General features: G+C 38.8%; 1 protein-coding gene across 14 annotated transcripts in view; it reads right to left on the bottom strand.

Moving 5' to 3' along the window:
- Positions 1-22,168: 22,168 nt before the first annotated feature.
- EYA1 (EYA transcriptional coactivator and phosphatase 1) overlaps positions 22,169-27,749 on the bottom strand; it is a 359,116-nt gene continuing 353,535 nt past the window's right edge. For 4 of the 14 annotated variants that reach the window (XM_032316550.1, XM_032316548.1, XM_032316544.1 and 1 more), the window contains one exon: positions 22,169-24,168. In XM_032316550.1, the coding sequence (XP_032172441.1) occupies positions 24,075-24,168 (94 nt within the window). In that variant the 3' untranslated portion in view covers positions 22,169-24,074. The remainder of the gene's footprint in view (positions 24,169-27,749) is intronic. The other 10 variants (XM_032316543.1, XM_032316547.1, XM_032316546.1 and 7 more) reach the window with 4 other exon arrangements.

Genomic DNA, 27,749 nt, shown 5'->3' on the forward strand with positions numbered 1-27,749 from the left:
GTCTAATTCTGTATCTGTTTTTATGTATTAGGAAAGTCAGCTATAGCTCCTGCTCTTGAAAGTAGTGGCCTTATATACAATACAAGAAGAGGTCTTGTATTGCCATGTAGTACAATCTCCCCTATTCCCCAGAACCTCGTGCTTCAGGGATGTCTCCTATGTGTGTTGCATGTACCCTACTGTTGTGCCTGAGTCACATTTTCTCTTAGTCCAGTCATCTGCAATGGCTCTCTTTGCCATTCATTGGCAGGGTTCAGTCTTTATGTTGTTAATGGGCCAGTCTTGGGCCACCCAGGGATTGAGTTGGGTCAGAGTTGGGGTCTTCCAGAGTTGCCGTTGCACTGAACTGCAGTTGCTCTCTCTGTGTTGTCCCATGAGAGGCTTTTATTGATGGGTAGTTCCCACAGTCAACTAAATGTCTTCTAAAAAGAAGCAGCACACTGCTGATCCTGCATTTGAACGGGTGTATATGGCTATCTTCCCTTTTCCCCAGGCATGGGTCACTTTGAAGTGGTACCAGCCCCTGTCAGGAGTGTTTGCCCAATACCATGCTTGTGGTGTTGCTTTGGATGGACTTCTGTTGAGGGTGCTTTGGTGGGTGCATCCACAGGAGAACACAGGCCTGGGGCATGCATTGTTAGCGATGTTTGCACTGGCTTACTACCGGAAGGGACCTAGAGCCCTTTTGAAGAACTGTTGAGGGTGGGTCGACAGGAGAATGTAGAAGTGGGGTGTGCTGTTTGTAAGGTTTGCACCACTCCACTGTGGAAGGGGAATTGGAGCAATTATGGAGAACTCCTGCCAAGGGTTTATAAAAGAAGGCAAGAGTGTAGGAGAGCATGGTGCAAGGTGCATTGTTAGCAAGTTAGGTGCAGTGTTCATGCTCATTCCTGCAAGAATGTGTGTATTCAGGCTAAAGGTTGGGGAAGGGAAGTAGATCCCACCAATTCTTTTCTTCTTGGAGAAGTTTCCTAAAGATTCCTGCCTCTCCCTCCAGTTCATGTTCCGAGTTTAATAAATAAATCTTCTTCCCATATACTCCAGGCATTTTTCAGACTGCTACTTCTATGCTGTACCTTTGTGAAGTTGTTTGTTTTGTTGGCTCTTTGAGGCTGGGGGTTCAGTTTCCTATTGCCCTCCTGGCTCTCCCAGAGCTGAATGTGTTGATTTTTAAAGTTCCAGGTGTTGGGCCCCACTGATTGTAAGAATTCATGTAGTTAAGCCCCTCTGGTTTTCAAAACCAAATGCTATGGGGTTCTGTCTCTTCAGTGAGGGTACCCTGTGCCTGGCATGCCTGGGTGGATTCTGCTCCTATCCCTTCTCTGTGGTTGCCATGTCCCTCACTCCCACAGTCAGTTTCAAGTATCTGTTTTGTTCCTGACCATGTCTTTGTCCTTCCTACCATTTTCAATGTGGGCTCTTCTCTACAATCAGCTGTGGAGAGTGTGTTCTGACAGTTTTCAGGCTGCTTCTGGATTATTTATGTGTTATGGGTGTTATTTAGATGTATCCATGGACTGAGGTGACCTTTTCCATTATCTTCCCAGGAAGTTTGTTACTTGTCTTTGTGATACTAACCATTCTAAAAGGTGTGAGGTAATAAGGTTTTGATTTATGTATCTGTAATGATTGGTGATGTTGAGTACATTTTAATGTATCTATTAGCAATCTGTATGCCTTTCTTGGAAAAACTTCTACTCATTTTTAAATCCGATTGCTTGTTTTTTGTTATTGAGTTGTATGAATTCTTTATAAACTTTTGATAGCAACTCTTTTATCAGATGTGATTTCATTTATTGTCTTTTATTCAGTAAGTTGTCTTTTCATTATGTTGATGATTTCCTTTGGGCAGAAGCATTTTAGTCTGATGAAGTCCTGCATGTTTCTTATTTTGTTGCCTTTGTTTTTGGTGTCAAATCTAAAAATTCCTCAAGAGTGGTGTCAAGAAGCTTAAAATCTGTTTTCTTCTAGGAATTTCATGGTTTTAGATCTTACATGCAGATAGTCAATTTTGAGTTAATTTTTGTGTATGATTTAAAGTAGTGATCCAGTTTCATTCTTTGCCTATAGTGGTGCAGTTGTCCCAACATTTATTGAAGGGAGTGTCCTTTCCTCATTGCATATTCTTGGCTCCTTTGTCATAAACTAATTGATCATATATGCATAGGTTTATGTGTGAGGTTTCAATTCTGTCATATTGATACGAGTTTATTTTTATTCTGATACCATACTGTTTTGATTACCATAACTTTGTAACTCAGTTGAAATCAAGGAGCATGCTGTTTCCGGGTTTGTTCCTCTTTCTCTAGATTACTTAGGCTTTTCATGGTCTTTTGTGGTTCCATACAAATTCTGTATTGTTTGTTCTAGTTCTGTGCAAAATACTATTGGTATTTTGATAGCAATTGCATTGAATCTGTGATGTGAAAAATTCTATTGATATTTTAATATTGATGGCACCGAATCTGTAGATGTCTTTGGGTAGTGTGGACATTTTAACAATATTAATTCTTCCAACCCATATGCATAGGATATCTTTTCACTTTTTTGTGCAACTCACAATTTGTTTCCTCAGTGTTTTACTGTTTTCAGAGTACAAGTCTTTCACCTTCTTGGTTAAGTTTATTCCTAGGTATTTTATTCTCTATAGTACAATTGTGAGTGATTTTTTTAATTTCTCTTTCTGCTACTTCATTATTAGTGTATTGAAATGCAAGAGATTTCTTTGTGTTAATTTTGTGTCCTGCAACTTTACTGAATTCATATATTACTTTTAAGAGGTTTTTTTTGGTGAGTCTTTAGGGTTTTCTGTGTATAATACATGTCATTTGCAAAAAGTGGCTATTTTACTTCTTCCTTACCATTTGGAGGCCTTTTATTTATTTTTCTTGTCTGATTGCTATGGTTAGGACTTCTAATACTATGTTGAATAAAACTAGTGGAAGTGGACATCCTTGCCTTGTTCTTGATCTTAGAAGAAAAGCTTTCAGTTTTCACCATTAAGTATTATGTTAGCTGTTGGTTTATAACTATAATGTAACTTTTATTAAGTTGAAGTATGTTTCCTATAAACCTACTTTGTTGAGAATTTTTATCATAAATGCTTTTTCTATATCTATTGAAATGATCCTATGGTTTTTACCTTTATTTTGTTAATGTGGTATGTCATGTCGATTGGTTTGCTGATATTGGGCCATCCTTGCATCCCCTGCATAAATTCCACTGGATTGTGGTGAAGGATACTATTAATATATTAGTGAATTTTGCATCTATATTTATCAGGAATATTGCCTTATAGTGTGTGTGTGTGTGTGTGTGTGTGTGTTTGCTTGCAATGTCTTTATTTGATTTTTGTGTCAGGGTAATGCTGGCCTCATAAAATGTATTTCCATCTTCTATTGTTTAGTTTGAGGAGAAGAGGTAACTGATCCTGAAATTTTTGCTAGAAAACACCTGTGAATTCATCCTGTCTTAGATATTTTTTGGGAGATTCTCGATTACCAATTCGGTTTTGTTACTAATAATCCCTCTGTTCAGATTTTCTATACCCGATTCAGTTTTGGAAGGTTGCATGTTTCTAGAAGTTTATCCATTTCTTCTAGGTTGTCCAATTTGTTGGCATATCATTTTTCATAGTAATGTCTAATAATCCTTTGTGTTTCTGCAATGTCTGGTCACTTTGCTTTTTATTTCTGATTTTATTTGTTTGGGTCCTTTCTCTTTTATTCTTGGTGAGAATAACTAAAGGTTTATCAATTTTGTTTATCTTTTCAAAGAACCAGTTCTTGGTTTTATTGATTTTTTCTATTAATTTATTTCCACTCTGATTGTTATTTTTCTCTTCCTTATCCTAACTTTGGGTTTTCTTTTTCTAGTTCTTTTTGATGTAAGGTAAGATTGTTTGAGACTTTTCTTGTTCCCTGAGGTATGCCTGTATTGTATTAATGTTCATCTTAAAACTACTTTTGCTGTGTCCCAGGATTTCAGACATTTGTGTTTTCATTTTCATTCATTTCCACGTATTTTAAATTTTAATTTCGTTCTTGACCCATTTATTGTTTAATGACATGTTGTTTAGCCTCCATGTGTTTGTGTTTTTCCCATTATAATGGATTTCTAGTGTCATACTATTGTGGTTGGAAAAGATGCTTGATATAATTTCAATCCTCTTAAATTTATAGAGTCTTGTTTTGTAGTCTAGATGTATCCTGGGGAATGTCTCATGTGCACTTGAAAGAAATATATATCCTATTGTTTTTGGATGGAATCTTCTGCATATATCTGTTAAATCCATCTGGTCTAATATGTCATTCAAAGCCAGTATTTCCTCATTGATTTTCTGTCTGGATGATCTTATCCACTGATATATATGTTTGATGTTAAAGTGCCCTACTATTATTGGACTGTCAATTTCTCTCTTTATGTCTGCTAATATTTGCTTATGTATTTAAGTGCTCCAATGTTAGGTGCATAGATATTTACAATTGTTATATCTTCTTATTGAATTGGTATTTTTATCAATATATGATGCCCTTTTTTGTCTTTTGTTACAGTCTTTGTAATAAAGTCTATTTTGTCTGATATAAGTATTACCCCCAACTTTTTTGTTTTCATTTGCATGGAATATCTTTTTCCATCCCTTTACTTTCCATTTGTGTGTATCTTTAAAGCTGCAGTGAGTATCTTGTGAACAGCATATAGATGGGTCTTGGTTGTTTGTTTTTTTTGTTTTTGCTTGTTTGTTTTCTTTTTTGTTTTTAATCCATTCCTTCACCTATGTCTTGATTGGAGTAGTTAGACCATTCATTGTTAAGCAGTTATTGATAGGTATTTAGTGACATTTTGTTCATCAATTTCTGATTGTTTTTATAGTTCTTTGCTCCTTTTTCTCTTGCTCTCTTTCTTTGTGATTTGGGACTTTCTTCAGTGTTGTCTGTTGCATTGTTTCTCTTTTTTTTTTTTATCTATTACAGGTTTTGGTTTATAATTACTAAGAATTTCATATATAACATTCTAATTACATAACGATCTTTTAAGTTGATGGTCACTTAAAACTGAGCACATACTAAAAAAACCTTCATATTTATTTTCCTATGTTTTACATACATGTTGTCATAGTTTACATCTTTTTATTTTGTGAGTCCCCTTATTTTTTATAGTTGATTTTACTACTTTTGTCTTTAGCCTTCATACTAATTTTATAAGTGATTGCTCTACTATGTTTATATATACTCTTGCTCGTGAAATTTTGTCCTTTCATAATTTTTGTACTTCTAATTGTGGTCTTCCCCACCCCCCCCACTTAATAAATTCCTTTCAACATTTCTTGTAAGGTTGGTTTAGTGCTGGTGAACTCCTTTAACTTTTGTTTGTCTGGGAGATGCTCTCTCCTTTAATTCTGAATGATAATATTGTGCCACAGAATATTCTTAATTGTAGTTTTGTTTTTGTTTGCTGTGTTTTGTTTTGTTTTCTTTCAGCACTTTGGGTATATCATGTCACTTTCTTATGGCCTGCAAAATTCTGCAGAAAAATCAGCTGATAATCTTATGGGGTTTCCCTTGTATGTAAGTAGGTGCTTTTGTCTTGCTTCTTCAAGGATTCTTTTTCTTTAATCTTTGACATCTTAATTTTTATTTGCCATCTTATGGACCTCATGAGGTTTATCCTGTTTGGAACTCTGTGCTCCTTGAATCTGGTTGTCTGTTTCCTTCCCCAGATTAGGGAAATTTTAGCTATTATTTATTCAAGTAAGTTTTCTGTCCCTGTCTTTTTTTCTTCTCCTTTTGAGAGCCCTATCATGCAAATGTTTGTTTGTTTCTACTTTTGATACCCCTATCATGCAAATTATATTATCTTGGAAATCCTGTAAGTCTTTAACCTATCTTCTTCTTCTTTTTTTTTTAATAATTCTTTTTTCTTTTGCTGTTCAGTGTGGATGCTCTTTTGATATATTTTTCATTTCCATTTATTGTATTCTTCAACTCTGATCGGTTCTATTATATTTTCTGTCTCTTTGTTGAAATTCTCACTGGGTACATTCACTTCTCCCTCCAGTCTGGTTGGCATCTTTATGACCATTACATTGAACACTTTGTCAGGTAAATTGGTCATCTCCATTCCATTTAGATCTTTTTCTGAGGTTTTGTCTTATTCTTTCCTTTTGAACATATCCTCTGTTTCCTCACTTTGTTTGACTCTGTGTTTGTTTCTATAAATTGGGTGGAACAGCTATTTCTCCTAACCTTAAAGGAATGGTATTGTGTGTGGTCATCCCCTGTGTTGACTGTGTGTCCCTGGTAACTTGGGCTGGCTAAATGGAGTTGTGACTAGCATGGCTGTGAATCCCAGGACACTCAGTGCTGTGATTGCCTTGGTGGTATGGTCTGAGCTGAAGCAAGTGTGAGATGGGGTGGTCCCAGGGCTCTCCATGCAAGGGGTTCCCTTGTAGGACAGCTGAAGTTAAAGTGTGTAAAAGCTGGGTATCCTGGTGCTCTCTGTGTAGAGGTTTCTCTAGCAGAACAGCTGAAACTGAGGTGGGAACTAGCAACATTCCAGTGCTACCTGAAATGAAGGCATCAGATTACATCTGCAGGTGAAATGAGTGTAAACCAGGGAGGCTCAGGGGTCTTCATGCAAAGGCCATTCTGGCAGGACAGCTAAATTTGAAGTGTGTGTAAACTGGTGTGTCGTGTGGCATTTCATGGAGAGGGCACCGTGGTCATGCTTTTGGAGTTGAGTTAAGCACAGGCCAGGTGGTCTGGGGTTTTCTGTGCAAAGAGCACCCTGCCAGGGCAGCCAGAGTCAAAGCACTTTGTGCCAGTGGTGCCCTGACAAGTCATCTGGAATGAAGATAATGTTTTCCTGGAGTGTTCTGAGGTGTTTTGCACCTTTGTTACTTTAGTGAAATAGCTAGAGCTATAATGAATGTTCACCAGTGGCGCTCCAGTGCCCATCATGTTTAGGCCACATTGGTGGGATTACCGGGCTGTCCCTGGGACAGCAGGTCAGCTATGGTGCCTTGCACCCAATCCTGTCGGCTATCAAGTCTGAGGAGAAATGTAAGTTATGGTGCTTGTCAGCCACTCTGAGCCAGTATGAGTTTCAGGACCTCCTTTACTGTTTGGTGTAGTTCTAGGGCTGGATCCTTTATATTGTAGGTACTCTTTTAAACCACAGCTTGCTTTATTTATTTATTTAGTTATTTAGTTATTTAGTTATTTCTGTGCCCCAGAGTGTCTGGGGCTGGTATGGGCTAGGGATCCAGGGCTTGCCAAGGTGTCATGTCAGCTATGGCACCTGGACCTTTTTCCTATCTGAGTTATCAAAGTAGATGAGAATGAGGACCAAGGTGCTTGTCATGTCCTCTTACCTAGAGAGTGCTTGAGCAGCACTCCTATCATTTTCTGGAGTTCTAGGACTGGATCCTTTATATTCTAATTGCTCTATTGAACTTTCTCTTTTTTGCCCTGTGTACTAGGATGTTCAGGACCAGTGTGGGCTAGGGGTCCAGGGCTCTCCAAGGCAGCAGGCTAGCTATAGCTTGTAGACACTGCTCCCATGTGGGCTGTCAATGTGGAGGGGGAAAGTAAACTGTGGAGTTTACCTATTCCTCCAACCCATGGAGAGTTTCAGCACCTCCCCTGCCATTTTGGAGGGCTCTAGGACATGTTTCTTTATATTCTAGTTGGCCATTTAGACCACAGCTTTTGTCTGTGCCCTAGGGCAGATGAATCTCTTTGTAGTTTCTCAGTATTATCCCTCCCCACTGTAGTTGGCAGCTTCAGGGGGTGGGGTCCTTTCATAACTTTGTCCCTATTTCTCTTGCCATTTTCTATCTGGTCTCTCTATCTTTCCTTGTGCAGAAGCTGTTTAGTCAGCCCCATAGTCCTTCTTCAGGAAGAACTGCTTTATAAATAGGTATAGAGTCGGTGTCCATGGAAGAGGTGAGTTCAGAGTCTTCCTACATTGCCATATTGGTTCGTTAACTGTTTTCTGGCTCTTTTGTAATTCTTCTGTCCATTTCTTCTGTGGCTGTCTTCCTTTGTGGTTTAAGGACTTTCTTTAGTGGTATGTCTAGATTCCATTCTCTCTCTCTTTTGTGTATCTTATATAAGTTTTTGTTTTGTGCTTACCATGATTCTTACATATAACAACTTATACTGATAATATTCTGTTTTAAATTGATAATAACTTAAGTATAAATACATTCTAAAGCTCTATTTTTACTTTCCACCACCAAATTGTATGTTTTTGATGTCACATTTTACCTATTTTTATCTTGTATATCCCTGAATGAATTATTGTAATTATAGTTTTTTTCAACTTCTGTCTTAAACTTTATGCTAGCTTTTGAAGTAATTAATGCACTGTCTTTACTATATATTTACCATTACCAGCAAGAGCTATACTTCCATAGGTTTTTGTTATTGTTGTTGTTACTTATTAGCACCCTTTCTTTTCAGTGTAAAGAAATTTCTTGTAAGCCTGGTTTATTTGTGATGAATACTTTTAGCTTTTGCTTGTCTAGAAAACTATCTCTCCTTTGGTTCTGAATAACTTTGACAGGTAGAATATTATTGGTTGGAAGTTTTATTCTTTCAGTGCTTTGAATATATGGTGCTACTCTCTTCTGGACTACAAATTTTCTGCTGAAAATTCTGGTAATCATATGGTGTTTCCCTTGTATGTAATAAGCTTTCTCTTGCTGCTTTTCAGATTCTTTATTTTTTTTTTAAAGACTCATTTATTTACTTCAGAAAGAAAGAGAGAGAGAGACAGAGAGAGTGAGCGAGAGCATGAGGGGAAAAGGGAAAGGGTCTCGAGGATCCCAAGCAGATTTCATGCTGAGCGTGGAGTCTGATGCAGGGCTTGATCCCACGACCTTGAGATCACAACCTAAGCTGAAACCAAGAATTAGACACTCGACCGACTGCACCACCTAGGTGCCACAATTCTCTCCTTTAATTTTTGACATTTTAAGTATAAGGTTTTTTGGTATAGGCTTCTTTGAGTTTATCTTCTATGGGATTCTCTGGGCTCTCTACATTTGGATGTCTGTTTCCTTTCCCAGGTTTGGAAAATTTCCACCATCACTTCTTCAAATGTTTCCTGCCCATTTCTCCATCTCTCTCTTCCTCTTCTAGGACCCCTGTAATGTGAATGTTAATCTATTTGATGCTGTCCTGTAAGTCCCTTAAGCTACTTTCACTTTTTTCATTTTTAAAAAATTTTTTGCTTCTCTGGTAATGAGGTTCATTGCCCTCTCTTCAAGTTTACTAACTCTTTTTTTCTGCTCCTTTTAGTCTGCTATTTAACCCTCTAGTGTGTTTTTCAATGCAGTTTTTGTATTCTTCAGTTTTATGACTTCTATTATTTCCTAGCTCTTTGTTGAAGTTTTCACTGTGTTCATCTATTCTTCTCCTGAATTTGATGTGCATCTTTAATATTTTGTACTTTTATCAAGTAAATTATTTATGTCCATTTCTTTCAAGATTTTTTCCCCTGAGGTCTTATCTTCTTCCTTCATTTAAAACATATTCATCTGCTTCTTCATTTTCCTTGACAATCTGTGTTGGATTTGTGCATTAGATAAAAGAGCTATTTAAATCAGATGAAGTAGGGGCCCCATGTAGGTGTTATGCCTCATCATTTAACGCTGTACTAGCTTTTGGTTTCTCTCAAACCTCTACAACTGTCCTAGGAGCCTAGTGCTTTTCTCTTTTATTTTACCGAAATATAGATCAAACACAAGGTTACATTAGTATCACGTGTACATAATAGTGACTTGCCAACTCTATATGTTATGCTATGCTTGCCATAGTGTAACTACCATCATTTGTCATGCAACACTATTACAATACCATTGACTGTACTTTTTATGCTGTACTTTTTATTTCCAAAACTTATTCATTCCATAACTGGAAACCTGTACCTGCCATGTCCCTTCATCCTATTTTGCCCATCATCCCCTCCTCTGGCAACAATCAGTTTGTTCTCTTGTATTTATGGGTCTGTTTCTGCTTTTTCAGTTATTTATTTGTTTTGTTTTTTGAATTCTCCATATACATAAAATCATATGGTATTTGCCTTTCTTTGTCTGGCTCGGTAATGTTTGGTAGTATTAGTTTTGTAGTTATTTCTACCCTTCAATACATTTATTTTCATTAAGTATTTATTAAATACTTTCTTAAAATATTTTATTTATTTATTTGACAGAAACAGCACAAGCAGGTAGTGGCAGACAGAGGGAGCTCCCCACTGAGCAGGGACCCTGAAGCAGGGCTTGATCCCAGGACCCTGAGATCATGACCTAAGCCAAAGGCAGATGCTTAACTGACTGAGTCAATAAGGTGCCCCATATTAAGTAAATACTTTAAAACTTTAAAAAAATATTATGTGAAATAAGGAACACTGCTGTCTTTTATATTAAAGTAATTAAAGAAAAAATAGCTTAGTGGTTGAAGGTGTTCCAAGACCTAAGCGTTTCCCAAAGGGGAGGATCTTAGTCAGCACCTAGATTCAGACCAATTGGAGCCAGACCCTCAGGCAGCAGCTTTAAATGTTTTCAAGTAATACAGTCATTTGGAACCACAACTGTATGCTCTGCTGGCCACCAGAGCCGGTGATCTGGAGGTGTCCCCTAAGCAGCAGATGCAAAAAATGGGGCTCCCAATGAATGCATAAACTCCTCTCTGGGGACACCAATGAACTGTAGTGAGGCAGCGGGAGAGCATAAAGATGGCATCCATCACCCTGTTTCTTGAGAGCACTTCTGTTTGCCCCCAGATGTGTACCAAATCTGAAGCCCATCCTTCAGGCCAAAGCTCTAGGACAGGCAGATAGACCTTTTTCACAGAAAGACTGGGGGTATTTTTAGTCTGCTTTCTGTGCAGTGCCCTGGGGGTGGCAACCAAGATCTGTCTATCATGGTCCCATGGACCGCAGGAACACCAGGTTCCCCTTGCCACCAAAGCAAGACAATTAAAGGGCAGTGTAAAAACTGGGGCACCAGATATAAAAACCAGGGTACTAGATGTATATAAAAGCTCCCCTCTGGGAGATACTGGCACTCTGGAGCATGGCAGAGAGGGACTATGAAGATAGCAAAGACAGACACTTTGAGGTTTCTGGAAGGGATTCCAGTCAGCACTTAGCTGTGTTTAGTTGGAAGCCTGCACCTGGAGCTGAAGCTATGCTGATAACCTAATAGGCCTCTTTTACATACAGACCAAGGTCCCAGGTTTGCTGCTTCTTGGTGTGCCCTAAGAATAGTAGCCATTTAAGAGTTCTTTTTCCATTGGTTACAGTTCTGTGGGCCCCACAAGTATAAGTCCCACTGGCCACCAGAGTCATGTGATGCAGAGGTGTCCTCTGATGGAGCACGGCAGGTAGAGAGTACAAATATGTTACTGGAACATGAAGTTGGTGCCTGCGAGCCATTAAACCTATAGAATTGTGTTAAATTAGATGCCTGCCCCTTAGGAGGTAGCCAATATGCCAATGAGCCTTTTTCATACAAAGTCTGGCTACCTCTTGATCCCCCACCTTTGCAGTAAGTGCTGGGGCTGGTGAGTCCACGTATAAGTGCTTGAAGAGCCATTTCTCAGATTGTTGTGGCCTGTGGTTCTCATAGCCATGGGCCATGGGTGCAGTTAAAAGTTAGAGTGCCTGCTGTGAGATTTAAAGCGTTTGCTACTGGGTGAAAAGCTGTGGGTTTTGAGTTCTCCCAATTGTGGGCTCCCATATCAGGGATGAGGTTTATGGTAAGATTGTGTCTCCTACCTGCTTCAGTGTGGGCCCTCTCTCTCACCTACATAGGATTCACCTAGTTTTCAGGTTTTGTTAGAGGGAGTTGTTCCATACATAGCTATAGATTCAGTGTATCCATGGAAAGAAGTGAGTTCGGTATCCTCTCATATCATCATCTTACACCAGAACCCAAGCATTCATTTTTATGGTCTGGTCATGATTATTTCAACCAGGTATTTGTTTTTGCTCCCGTTTTGTCCTCAGTGACTAGCGCAGCTTCTGGTGGATAAATAATGAACAATATTCTTCTGAATCAGTTCCCAGAAATGGAATTAGAGCAGGTTTTAAAAATTGAGATCTAAGACACTAGCATGCTTAACATATAGAAGATATTAAAGAAAAATGAATCCGTTTTTTGGCAACATATAAAAGGACTTATTGATGAACAGTGTTAATCAGTGCCACCTTCAACCTATCATTCTTCATCAACCTAGATACTACCTATCTAGTCCATCTGATGGACTAGATACTCTAGTGGCATAAGAAATGAGGCATTATTCCTGCTCCAGGAAGCTTTAAAATGCTGGGTAGAGGGTTAAGAAATATATGTGTGAAAACCAACCATTGTTTTTCAAGGCAATAGGTAATACTAAATAAATGGCATCAAGATTATCTTCCTCCACAATTCAGAGGAGAATGGCATGATTCAATTTAGTAGATAGTGTCAACAGTTTTACAAAAAACCTGTTCTTATTTATACTCCCACTAGCACTATATACTGGTATTATCTTTTTTTTTTTTTAAACTTCAATCATTTTTAGTTTGCATTTCTTTGACAGCCAGTGAAATTAAGCAACTTTTCCTATGTTTGTCAGTCAGTTGGACGTCCTCTTCATATGCACATTTTCTTATATTGGGATTTATTATCTTTTCCCTATTGATTTATAGGAGTTTAAGAAAATAAATTATTTTTATGAGTATTTTGCCAGATATCGATATTATAAATATTTTTCTCACTCTGACTTGCCCTATTACTCTCTTAATGATGTGTTTTGATGAGCAGAACATCTTAATTTTAATATAGTCCAATTCGTCATTTTAGAAATGGTTATTGCTTTTTGTGTCCTCTTACAAAACCTCTGTTTTCCTGAGAGTCATCAAGATGTATTTTTCTAATGTATTTTTCTAATAGCTTTATTATTTTACATCTGAGCTCCAATCTTTCAGGATTTTATTTTTGTGTATGGTGACAAGTAGGGGGTCAAGAGTCATTCTTTTTCCAAAAGGCAATACAATTGATCAGCACCATTTATCAAAAAGGCTATTCTTTAAATAAAAAAAAAAAAGCCGTTCTTCCTCTGCTGTACTGTACTCTCATCCTTGACACCTGTGATAGTGTATATTCTATTCCTTATACTTTTTTTTGTCTAGGCTAGTGCCAATACAATACTAATTTCTATATCTCTGTGATTGGTTTTGACACCTGCTAGTATGTCTTCTTGCTCTATTTTAAGAAATTAGCTTGTGTTCTCTTTCTCTTTTTGTTCTTTGATTGTGGTTATGTTTAATCCACAGATCAAGAATTTATATTCTTGCAATATCCAGTATTCTAATTCATGAACATATTATACCCTCCTATTTATTTAGGACTTCTTCAATTTCTGTCAACAATGTTTCTTGGTTCTCACATTTTAGTTGCAATTAGTTAATATACAATTTGATGTTCATACTGTACTTAGATCAATGGTTTAAAAGTTGGTAAATACTAGAGTTACCTATAGAGTTTTTAAATAATATTGATTTCTAGACCCTACCACAGAACTACTGCATCAGGATTTCTGGAAGTAGGGTCCTTGGAGTCTAAAAAGCCTTTTAGCTTCCATAACACTTTTGGTGGAAGTATAAAAATCGGTGCACTCTTTCTTTTTGCAGAATTAGGCAAATTTTATTGCATTTAAATAGTAAAATCTATTGACCTTGCAACTATATATATCTAGAAATTTATATGAAATATTTTTGCAAGTTTATAAATATATATAAAGGAATATTTATTATAGCATAGTCTGTAGAGGAAAAAATATAGCAAACTCCCTCAGTTTCTATCAATGAAAGAGGCATGCTTCTTACATGTAGTAGAGCACTAGACAGTTGTTGAAAGTGAAGAATTAAATCTGTAAGTACTGAAGTGGGAAGGTATCTAAATTAGTTAATATTTTTAAAAATCAAGAAGCAGAAAATTAAGTAAAATAAGCCAATATGGTTAAACATATTTATGCACACACACATTACACACAAACATACATACAAATAAAGGTATTCACATGACTTTATTTTCTGGGAACCCAAAACTTAGCTGCTTTCTCTCATCTCTCTTCCCCCAAATCCTATAAATGATCAATGAATCAGAATCAAAGCATATGAAGCCCAGGATCGTTCTAATGGAAATAGTTGAGGTTGTTGCCTGTGAAATATCCAATGTTGAAAGGTAGGAGTCCAGTGGGATGAACTCCTAATAGTTTGAGGGGAGTGATAGGAAGAATTGGTTGGCTTATTGCAAATTCATTTAACAGGTTGAGAACAAAAATCCTTTATTAAAATGGCTTTTTCTATACTCTGTGACGAATGTTTATAATAAGAAGACATGACTTGGGTTACATAAACTTCTTTTTTTACTATGTTAAAGTTTCTTAAGTATATAATTTAGTGGCAATAAGTGCATTTAAGATATTGTGCAACCATCACCACTATCCATCTCTAAATACTTTTCATTGTCTGAACAGAAATTCTGTATGCATTGAACGATAACAAAAATTTCCAAGTTCATTTTGGTATATAGCCAAGTTTGGGACCTGTGAATTATGTGACTTTCAAAAGTATGAGTTATTCTGTCACTTGAGCCCTTTTTCCTTTCAGCCTTCTCTGTGAGGTTGTCAGTTCTACCAATAACTTTCCCTAAGGCTCAGCTTCACCAACAATTCCTCCATGAAGTCTTCCTAGACATTCCAGACAAATATTTCCCATTATTGGAATGTTTTAAACTGTGCTCATGGTCTTGTTTTGATCTGCCTACACAATTTTTAATTTTGATCCATAATTCATAATGTTTAAAACTCCCACAACCAGCTTTTCCCAATAAGAGTGTTTCTGGCTTCTCTTGAAAACTGGAAAACCTGACACCCTGAGCCAGCATTCCTAGGTGGCAACAACTGTTCAGAGTTGAGAAGCAGCTGTCCTCTTTCTAGGGCCATGCACTTTTCCTCTGACACAATCCCCACCACTTCCTACTGTCTCCTCCCCTCTGAGGATGAATGCCTTTTGCTTGTTCTGATGTTTTTCTTACAGTGTAGAAATATTTTTCTGATATCCTGTCACTACCAGAAGAGGATCCCTATACTAGGTCTACATCAATTACTCATTTATATTACTTTCTGTCCCATGTTGTCATTTGAGTTTGCAATTCTCGGTGAACTTAATCCTAGGCATTTATATGCTTGGCACATCTCCCTTGCTGTTTTGTGAATTTCTCACGACATGCAGAAAGCATGCCATAAGTGGTTGTAAGTGACTATCAGGTCTTTCAAAGTCATGCTTAATTTTTACTGTAATTTCTAGGCTCAATTTCTGAAAGTGTTTTAGACATTATTTGCTTTCTTCCCAGCCACCTTCTTTATGTAATCTGTAGAACTCCTACCTGTTCTTCACATACAAATTAAATGTTAGATTTTGCTAGAAGTCTTTCCACAGTATGTCCCTCTTCCCTCTGTGTCTGAAGCCTTCAGCTCCTCCCGTGCCTCAGTGGTGAAGCTGAAATCACCCGCTCACCACCTTTATCCCCTCAGCACCTCTCAAGGCACAGAACCTGTCAGCACCTAGCAGAGGCCTGAACACACAGTGGGTCTTCAGTACAAGTTGAGAGATTACATGTCAAAGGGAACTCTTTTTTGAGCCTCTCATTTTCTTTAAAGTCTGTTCATGTAAGGCTGTTTGGAGCGGTCTGTTGTTTTTCCTGATTCCTGCATTTTCCTTTGTTTTTCATGGAACACATAGAACTGATTTCCTGTAAGGCTTTGCAAATAAATATCAAGGTCAAGGGCTGGAAGCATTTCTGGAGCTATCATGGCACCTCTTGATTCCACTGGGCCAAGAAATGCTTTCAACCCCAGAGGGCAGAAGTTTTTCAAAACAAGCCTGTTCCAGTAAGGGCGTGTGCTTCCTCCATCAACTCCTTCTCCCCCCTGCTTGCATTTTAACGACTTTGGGAAGAATGGAAATCCTGCAAAACCTTTCGTATTTTTGAACCACTAAGTAGGCTAGGTGATGGGGCCTGTGGTCGTTTCTCAGTGAGAGGTTTGTACAGACAGGAACATGCGGAGGTGGTGAAAGAGGCCCTTTCTGAAGAGCCAGCGGTGGGAGCATTGCCTCCTCCTGCTCGACCCCCTCCTCCTTCCTCTTCCTTCCCGGGGGTTGTCTGGACTTAAGTTCATGGGGACTTTGATCCCTGTGACAGCGGGTGGCTTCTGGCCAGGCCTCCTGCGCTTCAGGGCTAGAGCAAGTTCAGGGGGAGTCTGTTCAGTGGTTTACTCTTTTTCATTGTCCACATTGACACGACCAACCTTCTCACTTACTTTGTCCACATTCTTAGTCTCAGTGTTTCTTCTCTTCATTTCTTTTCATTTTCTTCTCTTCAATACTTTGCTGTTTGTCTGAGGTGGGCAGCCTCTGTGCTTATAAACAAGAAAGTGCAAGGGACATAGTCAAAGGAATTTTGTGTTAGGAATCTTGGGACAGCCCCTGGGTGCTTGGTTCATCTCAAAGGGTGCAGTATCCCTTAATAGGAGGTGTGAGGGGTGAGCATTTGTGGGGACCTATGTCCTCCTGGAGATGCTACAAAAGCCATGCAGGTACTGCTGAACTTGGGCCTGGGTACACCCCCTGCCACCTCCAGATCATGTTTTTAGAAAGTAGATAATAAGGGACTTCATAGGGAGGCTTTAACTTCCTTATACTCTCCTTTAATCAGACAGACATCTTTCTCCTATGTGCAATGGAAGAGTGATATTTTCTCCATTACATGTAAAGGGCTTCCACCTGATTACTACACTTTCTGGATCCATCAGGGAAACCAGGTTGTTCTGCTTACCCTCAACAGTTCTGTAACACACACACACACATGCACACACACACACACACACACACACACTCAGCTACATACAGACAGTCCCCGATTTACAATGTTTCAAATTACTATTTTTCAGCTTTATGATGGTGCAAAAGCAGTATGCATTCAGTAGAAACTATACTTCGAGTTTTGAATTTGGACCTTTTCCTGGGCAAGAGATGTACAGTGTGATACTCTCTCACGATGCTGGGCAATGGTGGCCACTGCAGCTCTCAGTCAGCCGTGCAATCATGAGGGTTAACAACCAGTATGTTTATGACCGTTCTGTATGCATACAACCATTCTGTGTTTTACTTTCAGTACACCGTTCAGTAAATTACTTGAGATAGTCAATAATTTATTATAAAATAGGCTTGTGTTAGATGATTTTGCCCAGCTCTCAGCTAATATAAGTGTTCTGAGCAGTAAGCTATAATGTTCAGAAGATTTCATTTATTAAATGCATTTTTGATGTATAATAATTTCAACTTAGGATGGGTTTACTGGCATGTAATCACATCATATGTCAAGGAAGATCTGTGGAAAGATGGTTCCAAAGAGAAAAGCCTGCCAGTTCTGAGTTAGAAGATTTAGAATGAACCAACCCCTTCCCAACCACACCCTTTCTGGTGTTGGGTGTCAAATGTAGGGGGGTAGTCAAAGGGTTGTGGAAGCTCACCTTATCCACTCATGACTAGCTCTGCCTCTGGGACATCTACTATGTTGGTTCCATATTTCTGTCTTCAGGGCTGGCATGGGACACACCCTCATTACATTTCATTTGGACTATTGCAGTCACCCCCCACTGTCCTTCAGCCTGTGGTTACTATATTTCTCTTATTAATCAAGGGAAGGCCAGAGTTTGGGAGCCTATCAGCATCTTTTCTTTTTTCCATTTAGGCCAACAAAAATATCAGCTCTTCAGTGTGACTTCTCCTGTCTCCTCAGCCAACATCCACTGGGTATACCCTCTGGGCTTGCATCATAAATTAAAATTATTTGCAACCTTTGCCCCTCTCCCCTCCCTCCCCACCCCCCCCACCCCCATTGCAAGTGTTCTACAATCTAGTGAGGTTCTCATCACAGTCTGCCTTTTTATCATGTATCTCTGTGCCCTCACTACATGGCCAACCCTCTGGGGATACCCCTGAAATCCAGCAGAATTTTTAGTTATAGTAAGATCTCCCCAGGTGTTGAATTGGAGTCATAAGGATTTCAGAAATATAGGAAAGGCCAATTGGGAATCAGAATGGATTGGAAGGGAAAAACCAAGAGCAGGAAAATGCACTTCCCAAATTGCCTGCATGTGCCAGGAGGTGAGTACAGTGGAGGTCACTCTTACATACACCTGATTGTCATGAAACAGTGACTTTTTACCTTGGCTATTGCATAAGCCCTATTCAAGACAAATCAGAGTCTCTGAGGTGGGGTTCAAGCATTAGTATTTTTCAAAGCACCTAGGTGATTTCAATGGGCAGCTAATTGAAAATTACTGGCATAAGAAAATTAGAGCTTGCAGAGAAGTTTCTTTTATGGAGTTACCAAGAGGTCCCTGCTGAGTCCTGCCACACCGCACATAGAGGGAGGAAGTTAGTGGGGGTGAGTCGATGGACAGCACTAACATGGAAAACATCAGGTAGTTGAGGGAGAAGCGGGACTCCCAACTTCAGCTGACTGGAGGAAATCCACTTTCAGGGTTGTCAGCCTAGCCATCATCCCCATGCAGAAAACTCCCCCAGTCAGACCAGCCCACAAAACCAGAACAGAACCACCATGCAATTGTGCAGTCACACACTCAGTAACTCTGGGCATGTCTTGTTCCCCCACTGGAGAGTTCTCTTCGAAGGGCTTTCCTCTGGCAGAGCATCCGTTTTTCTTCTGTTGCCAATAAAAATCCCCGGCGCTGTTCTTTCTCCTTTGCTTCCTTCTATTGCTTCTGACAGAGTTTGCCAGTTAGCTGAGGTCAGGATTTCCTTTTTACAAACAACCTGCTTTCAGTCAGTGGGGCCAAAGGTTTCCTAAATTACAAACCCTTTCATTTCTTCTGCCACAAGTTATCCTGTCAGTTTGTATAATTGCACAGAATAGAGAGAAATGGAAACATTCTGAGACACTGAGAGAAGTGCTTTTACCAACTCTATCCTTTCGGGTTGTCAAAAAGCTCTCCTGAATGGGATGGACAGGACTATTCCAGTGGAATCTTTCAGAGCTGCATGTTGTGTGAGTAAGTTCCAGTGTCTGGAAGGAAATTTCTCACAGGTCTTAAATGAACACACAATGTCTGTGGCATCGTCTCCACATTCTGTTAAGCAAATGACCTCCTTTATATTCATTTGAATTGGGAAACACCCATGTCAGATTCAAGTATTTTTTTAAAAACAAATTTTGTAAGTTATTGCTAAAAGTTGACATTGGTAAATACCAATTAGTAGATAAATTTTAAGTCAATCTCTGAAAAGATGACATGGAATTGAGGGTGCTTGCTAAGGTTTTTTAAAAAAGACATCATTAGGAAATTGTACGAACTGGGTGGACAGGACACTGAATATGCCTTGAACTGAGAGGGGCTCTCAAAGTTCACCCCGGTATGCAGAGATAGAGCAGGGAGGCAAAGCGAATGTTTGCTGCCCCTGGAGCTCTTGATCTTTCCATGATTCTGTGTTGTATCCAAGAGTTGGTTGGGGTCATGACTCTGCCTTATTTGGCTGTGACCTCTGGCAAAGCATTTAACCCAAGTTTCGTAATCTGTAAATTAGAAGGGGCTCAACTATTTAGACCGAACATTTTAAGTCTCCTGGAGATTCATTGCCACAGTGAAAGTTTCCAGGCTGTGTGTGTTAATGCAGGAGCCTGAGCGAAATTTCTGTTCCTATCACACTAAGCCTAAAGTTTACTCTGAGATGAAGGACAGGTAAAGCCTGTGCCCTTCTCCTCTTCTGGTCACTTCTACCCTCACTCAATGGTGAGCAGTCCCGTAGTCCATGGCTTTCCTTTTCTTCTCTCCTTCCCTTGCCACATTCTGCCCAATCAAGGCTTCTTTCATATTCACCTTCTCTCCCCTCTCCTCAGACCAACGCTAGCCTTCAGATCTTTGTTTAGAGGTCAGTTCCTGGAGGGAAGCGTTCCCCTACCTGCCTATGCTGCCTATGCCAGCCCCATTTCACATCCATCCCTACTGCTCACGGAAGACTGTTTTATCATTGTAACTGATCCCTTTTAAAATTACTATCTGAATGCTTGAGGGCAGGGAGAGGACTGTTCTGTTCACCTTGTTTGTTTTTGTTTCTTTCTTTATTTTTGTTTTTGTTTTACTAAACCAGAATAAGGCAGTGTCTTGATAAATGGTCTGTGCCATCAAGGACTTGGTTCTGCCCTATTAAGCTAGTAACTTGTTTTCCTACCTCTTTTCTTGCTCTTTGACATCCCATTCTCCACCCCACCCCCAGGGTCATTATGTCAGAGTGTGTCAGATTTGTTTAAACCCTCAATGGTCTCCCATTCCATTTAGAATAATATCCAAATCTCTAGCCAACTCTTCAAGGCTACAAGGTCTCCCTCCTTTTCCAAAGTTATCTCTTCTTGGACCCATGGGCATGATTTTTCACTCCTAGAACACAATAGATAGAAGCCTTCTTCTCGAGGACCTTCGCCCGTTTTCTGTGCCCCTGATCTTCACATGCTGCTTATTTCTCAGCAGTTGATTTAAGTTCATACATTATGGTTCTGTCCATCCTTATGCCCTGTCACTTATATTCCCTGTCCCAATTTTCCAGCAAGAGTGTTTCAAGTATTTCATTCATTCTTTCATGTCTTGTCTATTCTTACCTATTTTAGTGTAAAACCCCATCCTCAGGGGCAGGGACCTTCCTTAGCACCTAGGACAATGCCTCCCATAGTGGCGGCCCAGAGAATCTTTATGGAAGGGAACAATATGAACTCCAATGAGACTATAGACATTGAGTGGGAGAAGGTCAGGAGAGGGGACTAATGCTGGGTGCCATGATGCGAAAGAAGGCTCCGAAGAAGAATCCTGCACTGAGAGTGGAGGATGTCATTAATGGAAATAGGAATGCTCTGAAAACAAGTGAGGCAGGGATGCTTATAGGTGGTTTGGTCTATTTAATAGAGTCCAGTTAATGTGCACTGAAGGTTTGTTCATAGCAGTAATGAGAGATTATGGTGGGAAGAAAGTAGATACTATACTTGGAAACTTGGGAATGCCAAGTAGAAAAATTTGGGCTCTAATCAGTGGTCAAAGGGAAACCCTTTACATATAGTAGTCAGGTAGTATTATGTTAGAAGTGTTGCTTTAAAAAATTATCTTTTGGGCGCGTGGGTGGCTCAGTGGGTTAAGCCGCTGCCTTCGGCTCAGGTCATGATCTCAGAGTCCTGGGATCGAGTCCCGCATTGGGCTTTCTGCTCAGCAGGGAGCCTGCTTCCTCCTCTCTCTCTCTGCCTGCCTCTCTGCCTGCTTGTGATCTCTGTCAAATAAATAAATAAAATCCTTTAAAAAAAATTTTTCTTTTGAGGATATAACCTCCATTTTGCCCATTTTCCTTATTTTCTTTACCCGAGACTTAAAAATCCTTCCACTCCCCATCCTTGCCCATCTCTGAAGACTTTATCCAAACTTTTTTTATTCTCAGGCATCCAAACGTGCTCACGCACTTCGTCACTCAAGCCACTTGCCTGGGTGTGTACCTGTGAAAAACGAACATCGTGGTCCTGGATAAATGAGGCATATAATCGCATGTTTGATTTTTCATGTGTTTGTGTGTATGAATGTTGTTTCTAAGGTTGAATCCCAAGAGGAAGCAAGTTGTACTGTTTTATAGCTCCCTGTCAGTGACTAATCTGGCCAAATTTTAGAGGTAAGTGTTGTGGATGTTCTTTATAGATAGAACTGCTTTATTTTGCTATCCCTATGGTATTTGAGTGGCTAAATCGATGCTCTGTTATCCAAGATTCTTGATGCTGAATTCTGTTCTATGGTAAATTTGAGTGAGGGTCCAGTTTATATAGTTTTAAAGGAAGTGTAGAGCCCTTCTGTTCATCTGTTCTTACAGTGATCAAAGAAACAGATGTTACCCTTCTGGTTTAGTCTCCTCAAGGACTGATAAAGCCATTATTACTACAATTACTTCATACCACTTCCTTTTGTTGGACCAGAAGCATGCTAATGCAACCAAGATCCTATTTCTCATAAACGAGAGATAAGAGAATGTATTCAAGGAGATTACAGTACTTCACAAATCAATTTTATTAATTTAAACACAAAATTAATGAAGAAAAATTCTGTACACAATTGTGGACACAACACACCTTTATACAGTAAAGCCAGGATAAACTTTGCTTTCCAATCTGCAGAGTACAAAAACATAAAATGAAAAGGCTAAAAAAATTATCTTCTGTTTGCTTCAAGCAAAAAAAGAAAAAAACTACCCAAATTTGATTTTTAAGCAATTTGGAAAACTCACAACTAATTTTAGCAGCAACATGAAACTTCAGGAATAGTTAAGAGCAGCTCTTTAGCTACTTTGGGTTAAAGCTGGTGTTTTTTTTTTTTTTTTTTTTTTTCCCTCAATGTAATTTTAAAATTCATCCAAAAAGTAATTTCATAACAATGGAAGGTTTTAGATGAAAACTAGTGCCCAACTGCCTCACTTTTAGAGAGACTGTCTTATGGCATAACAAAGGTGACAATTTTTATTTCCCAGATTTATGCCTTATAGATAATGCAGGTGAGAAATAACCTTGCTGATGATTATTGGGCCATGTCCACTGCCTGCAATGAACTTTCCAGGGAGGGTGGGATTGAGGGAAAGGTGTGGAGGAAAACAGAGGGAACGATCAAAAAGTTTTGCTCATTTCCAGATAGGTGATAATGCCTTCCTTTATCTAAGCAAGAAAATACAGACCCTATAATCTGAGCACACAAAACTTGGCTAGTCTCCAATTCATGAATCATTTTATTAATAAAATATATCTAATAATCATCTACATTCTTTCTGTGGGAAGAAGCATTTGCATAATCATTTTTTTCAAGTAGTTACATATAATACATGAGTGTTGAAACTGAAAAAGTGAGGTTGTAAGAGGACTGTTTTTTGTTTTTTTTTTTTCAGATTATTTAAGATACTGCTGTATTTTACCAAGGTCCTCCTAACAGCATTAAAAAAAGAAGAAAAAACTGATGGGAAAAATAATTTGGAAAACAAATTCCTATTAACATCCATGCTTTTGGTCTTGACAACATTATCTAAAAACAAAAAACAAAAAACAAACTCCATTATCTACATATTTATACCCAGTACTTCGATAAGGCACTGCACAGGACTTTCTGCACACATGGCCTCATACTTCACTATCAAGGCATCGCTACCTTTCAATATCATTTTCTAAACAATATGTAAAAGAATCATCCATTATTACAAATTTACACCCCAAATTCTCTGTACATGATTGTCTCAGTGATGTACATATTATACGTTTAAATTAGACATACTTTAAACTACTTTGCAATGTGCTAAGATTCAAAGTACTTGCTGTGTCGTGAGGCAAAGGCCTTTAATCGCTTATTATGATGCTACTGTCTCTTCAGTTACTAGATGTCAAAAAAGTCTGGTTGAGTGAATTGTATGGTGCTGGAATCATACCTCAATTAAAGCTGTTTTTAAAAAGTCTGTTCATAAATAAGTAGAGATGTACAGATTACCCTGGGTATGAGACACCAAAAAAGTAAACTTTCTTTCCAAGAAGATCCCCTCCCTGGTCTTCGGGAAACACATTTCAGTCTTTGTTGTGCAATCAAGTTTGCTGTATTGGAAAAGCTAATGTTTCTGTCACATTGAAGATGTGAACAATGGAAGCGTCTGCAGGTCCTTTCTTCACAGGTTTGAACCATGTAGTTACTGTGGCAAAGACACATCACACCATACTAGAACATTCTCATGGCTTCTTCTCATGGGATTCACAGTACTAGAGTCAACAGCTGGTCTGAAGAGATCGATGTGGTCCTTCATTTACCACCAGGGCAGAGGTGAAGACCGCCGGCAGCTGTGCGTCCACATGGTGAAATCGCGACATTGGGTACTCCAGCGCGGACACAGGCCTCAGGCCTGCTGGATTTGTTCCTGGTCACAGGCAGTTGTGCGGTTCCAAAGTGCTAGGTGGCTGTTACAGGTACTCCAGTTCCAAGGCATGATGGAGGGCCATGAGGTCCGAGTGACTGGAGATCCTCCAGAAGGGCATGGCGTGCTGTGAAAGGGGCAGACACACGGTGAGGACAGGCCATGCTCCCAGCACGAAGCCTGAACCTGCTTTTGAAATTCGCTACAACGCTCATCCCTTTTTCTCAGCACTGTGAGAACTGCCAGGGAAGAGCTTAACATCACATCTGTTTAAAACAAAAATTCAAACTTAATTCTCCCCGAAGACTACTGGACTGCATTTTAAAATATAATCTGGAGTCTGCTTCTTTTAAGAAAGTGATGGATATCTCTGAAGTCGATCTGTACTGTGACTTGAATGCCAATTCCAAACTGTACATAAAACACAACAGCTATGAAGGAAACTTTGTCAAACACGGTTGCCTTTCAAAATATGGATCCAGTGGATTTATAATGCTAAAAGTTTAAGCAGTTTTCCTTAGAAGGTAGCATTTTACATTTTTCAAAACTTAATTTTGCTCATGTAAGAAGCAGCTCTTTTTCATTTACTTCCATTAGGCATTCTTCACATTGACCTTATATAATGGCTTTACCATATGGGAAAACTTTAAATGACGATCGAATGGTTTTTCTGGTAGTTGTTTAAAAAAAAAAAGTCAGCCTAAAAATCTAGTTTAAATGATGAGACTCTTTGTAAAACACCTGAATCAGCCAGCGATAAGAAAAACAGGAAAAGAAGAGAGATTACCTCATCCCTGAAGGATGAAAACATGATTATAAACTCTTACTGCTCAAAGCTCTACAGTAAGTACTTAGGCATCAGCAAAATCTTTTTTCAAATAAAGGAAAGGTAATCCTTGTTTTTCGGAAGACAACATTCTACTTAGCCCATAGAAAAACTGCTTTTTAAAACAACAATAAAAGAAATACTGTGAAGGCCTGACTATACTTTGCAATTACGGTGCAAAAGGAATTACAATCAGACAAAAAGAAGGATTTGTCATGGAAGCAAATAGAAGAACATGAGAGTTTTGGGTGGGGGTGCTTATCTGTACCTAAAAGTGGAAGCAAGTAACTCTTTTGATGTAGATCACAGAACTGTTGTATTCTGAGAACGCCAACTATTAAGTTATTAACAATGCCTTTGTCTCAAGCAATCTACTAAAAGCATATAGCACAGTCCAGTATCAAATGTTGACCGTTCTGGACTCCCTATCTTTCAATAGTCCAGCACTGAGACCCAGAAGACCTCTTTCCAAAGTTTTAGGATGGATCTACTTGTCAACTTTTTTGATTAGAAAAACAGACTGAACTCCTTTGCCTTCATTCACTCCTTCTCCGCATCTGCAGGGATGGTGCCGTCTGTGGGTGAGACGTGGAAATGCACAACAGTCACGAACTTTTGTCTGTGTGTTACGAAAGGACTAGGAGGAGCCAGTTCCTCTGGCCTGGGAAGCTGGGGGAAGTTCCTGGTACGAGGAGGCAACCGTTAAGCTACGTTATGCAAGGATGACCATTCAGAAGAGCACCTGAAGGTTGCCTGTGTTCGGGGCAGAGAAGGAAGGGGAATTGCATTGTTAAGATGTGAGAAAGACATGATTGGCTGCAGAAGCCACGTGGAGCAGGGCCTACCAGGAGGTCATCGATGATAATGATAGCGGTAATTTAGGGGGTATTTCATCAGGCACTGTCCGGAGCACTTTATATAGAGTCTCAGATTCAAGCCTCTCTATAACTTCAGGGATAGATATGTATTACCATCATGGTGTCACCGAAGAAAAAAACTGAGTCTTGGAGGAGGAGCGGAGAGGTTTGAATAACAGCTGGTATGGAGTGCACACTGGATTCACATCAGGTCAGGTTTGAAGCTTAAGCCCAGAGGCTGTAATGCCTCCTAACTCTACTCAATGGGCTTTTAATCCAACAGTATAAATTATCAGTACTCTAGTATATAGCTTGAAATACAAACACTCCCTCCCACATTCTGTTGAGTAAGGAACACTGAAATATTATAGATCAGATCTGAAAAATGTTAACACAGAAAGCTTTTTTTTTTTCTGTTAATAAAAATCTGTGTACTGTAAAATATTTGCATAATGTACAACTTCAGTTTTATAGGGAAAAGCAAATCATTTCTAATCCTACTATCCAGATAACCTCCATAAGTCTTTTTCTATATCTTTTATGTGTGCACGCTCATATTTGAAATTGTGTATATAAATAGTATGTACCATTCAGCAACTTGCTCATTTTACTAAATTTCAAGTCCATGTTTGACACATCATTTTTAAGGAAAATCGTTCACTATTTTAAAAGTTTTCAAGTGTTCAACTATATACGTATATATGTGCTATATATATACAGCCTTCTTGTATATTTAACCATCTTTTTAATATCCTTTTATTTTTAATTAACTTGTATATTTTTCTTATTTGTTTTATTTTCTCTAATGTGTCAGAGATTTGTTGTCCTTCCTCAAAGCTGCTTCTCATGAACAACTGAACAAAGGTTGAGTCATTCTGTTGCTCTGTTTTTTTTTTTTTTTTTTACAAAGTAAGTTCAGCCAAATTCTTTTGCATGTTGATTATCTGAAGTTAGATATGTTTCCCATTGACAACAAAACACATTTGAGAGCCATTGGTGTACTCAGCCGTATGTACTGTAGAATGGCAGAGAAACTGGAAAAGGAACTGAAAAAGATCCAACTAATTTCCTGGGTAAATGTTAAAATAAACATTAGGGATTTAATTCCATAGTAAACAAAGTCCTACAATGGTTATGTGTCTTATCTTCACAGTTCAGGGAGTTGATTCCAGCTTAGAGCACAGGTAACAGAGAAATTGTTTTAAACCATCCTCAAAACAGGTTATGGAAAGGCAAGGTTATTCACAAAGAGCCCTGGAGTGGCTTGTTCACAGAAATAGTAATAGCTTCCTCCTCCTATAGAGTATTATTAAGAACCACTGATCAAGTAGCACCCTGAAACAAATTCAAGTGATGAAATATGCCTGTGGTATATTACAGACACAACTCATTACAAGACAGTGATGATGGGGTCATTCATTTGAGCCAAAGTGCAGAAAGCTCCACAGTAATACTGGCAAACCTTAGGTATATATGAAAGGGAAGAGGTACTCTCTGGAAGCATCCCTATACAAGGACAGCAACTTCTCCCTCAACACTATTTCATAACATGAAGGCTAATGATCTCTGTTAGAATCAGCAGCTTCAGTCTCACAAAACTCACTGGGCTTCTACTTTAAGAAAAGCGTATTTAATATTAAGTGAGTCATTATAAGAAGACTGAATCCAGGGGAGAGGAAACTCAAACTCATGTTCACAAATAATTAGAACTAATATTACAAATGCTTTCCCTAATTCACCACAAACTGATGCAAAGAGTTTATGAATGTACAAGAGCTTCCTAGCACAACTGGGTGCAAGAAAACAATTTTTTCCATGTCAGTTTTAAACCTAAAACAGATATTTCTTATATGAAGTCAGAGAGATAAGGTGGCAAAAGAAAAGCAGGTGCCAGGATGAGGAGAACTGGGTTATACTCTCAACTCGGACATTAGTTATAGGATTTTGAATTATGACAGTTTTCCTGAGCGCCAGTTTATTTATCTGTAACATGAAGGTTTAGGGGAAATAAATCAAGGTTGCTTCTA

Source organism: Mustela erminea, chromosome 16, assembly GCF_009829155.1.
Source record: "Mustela erminea isolate mMusErm1 chromosome 16, mMusErm1.Pri, whole genome shotgun sequence".
Lineage (NCBI taxonomy): Eukaryota > Metazoa > Chordata > Mammalia > Carnivora > Mustelidae > Mustela > Mustela erminea.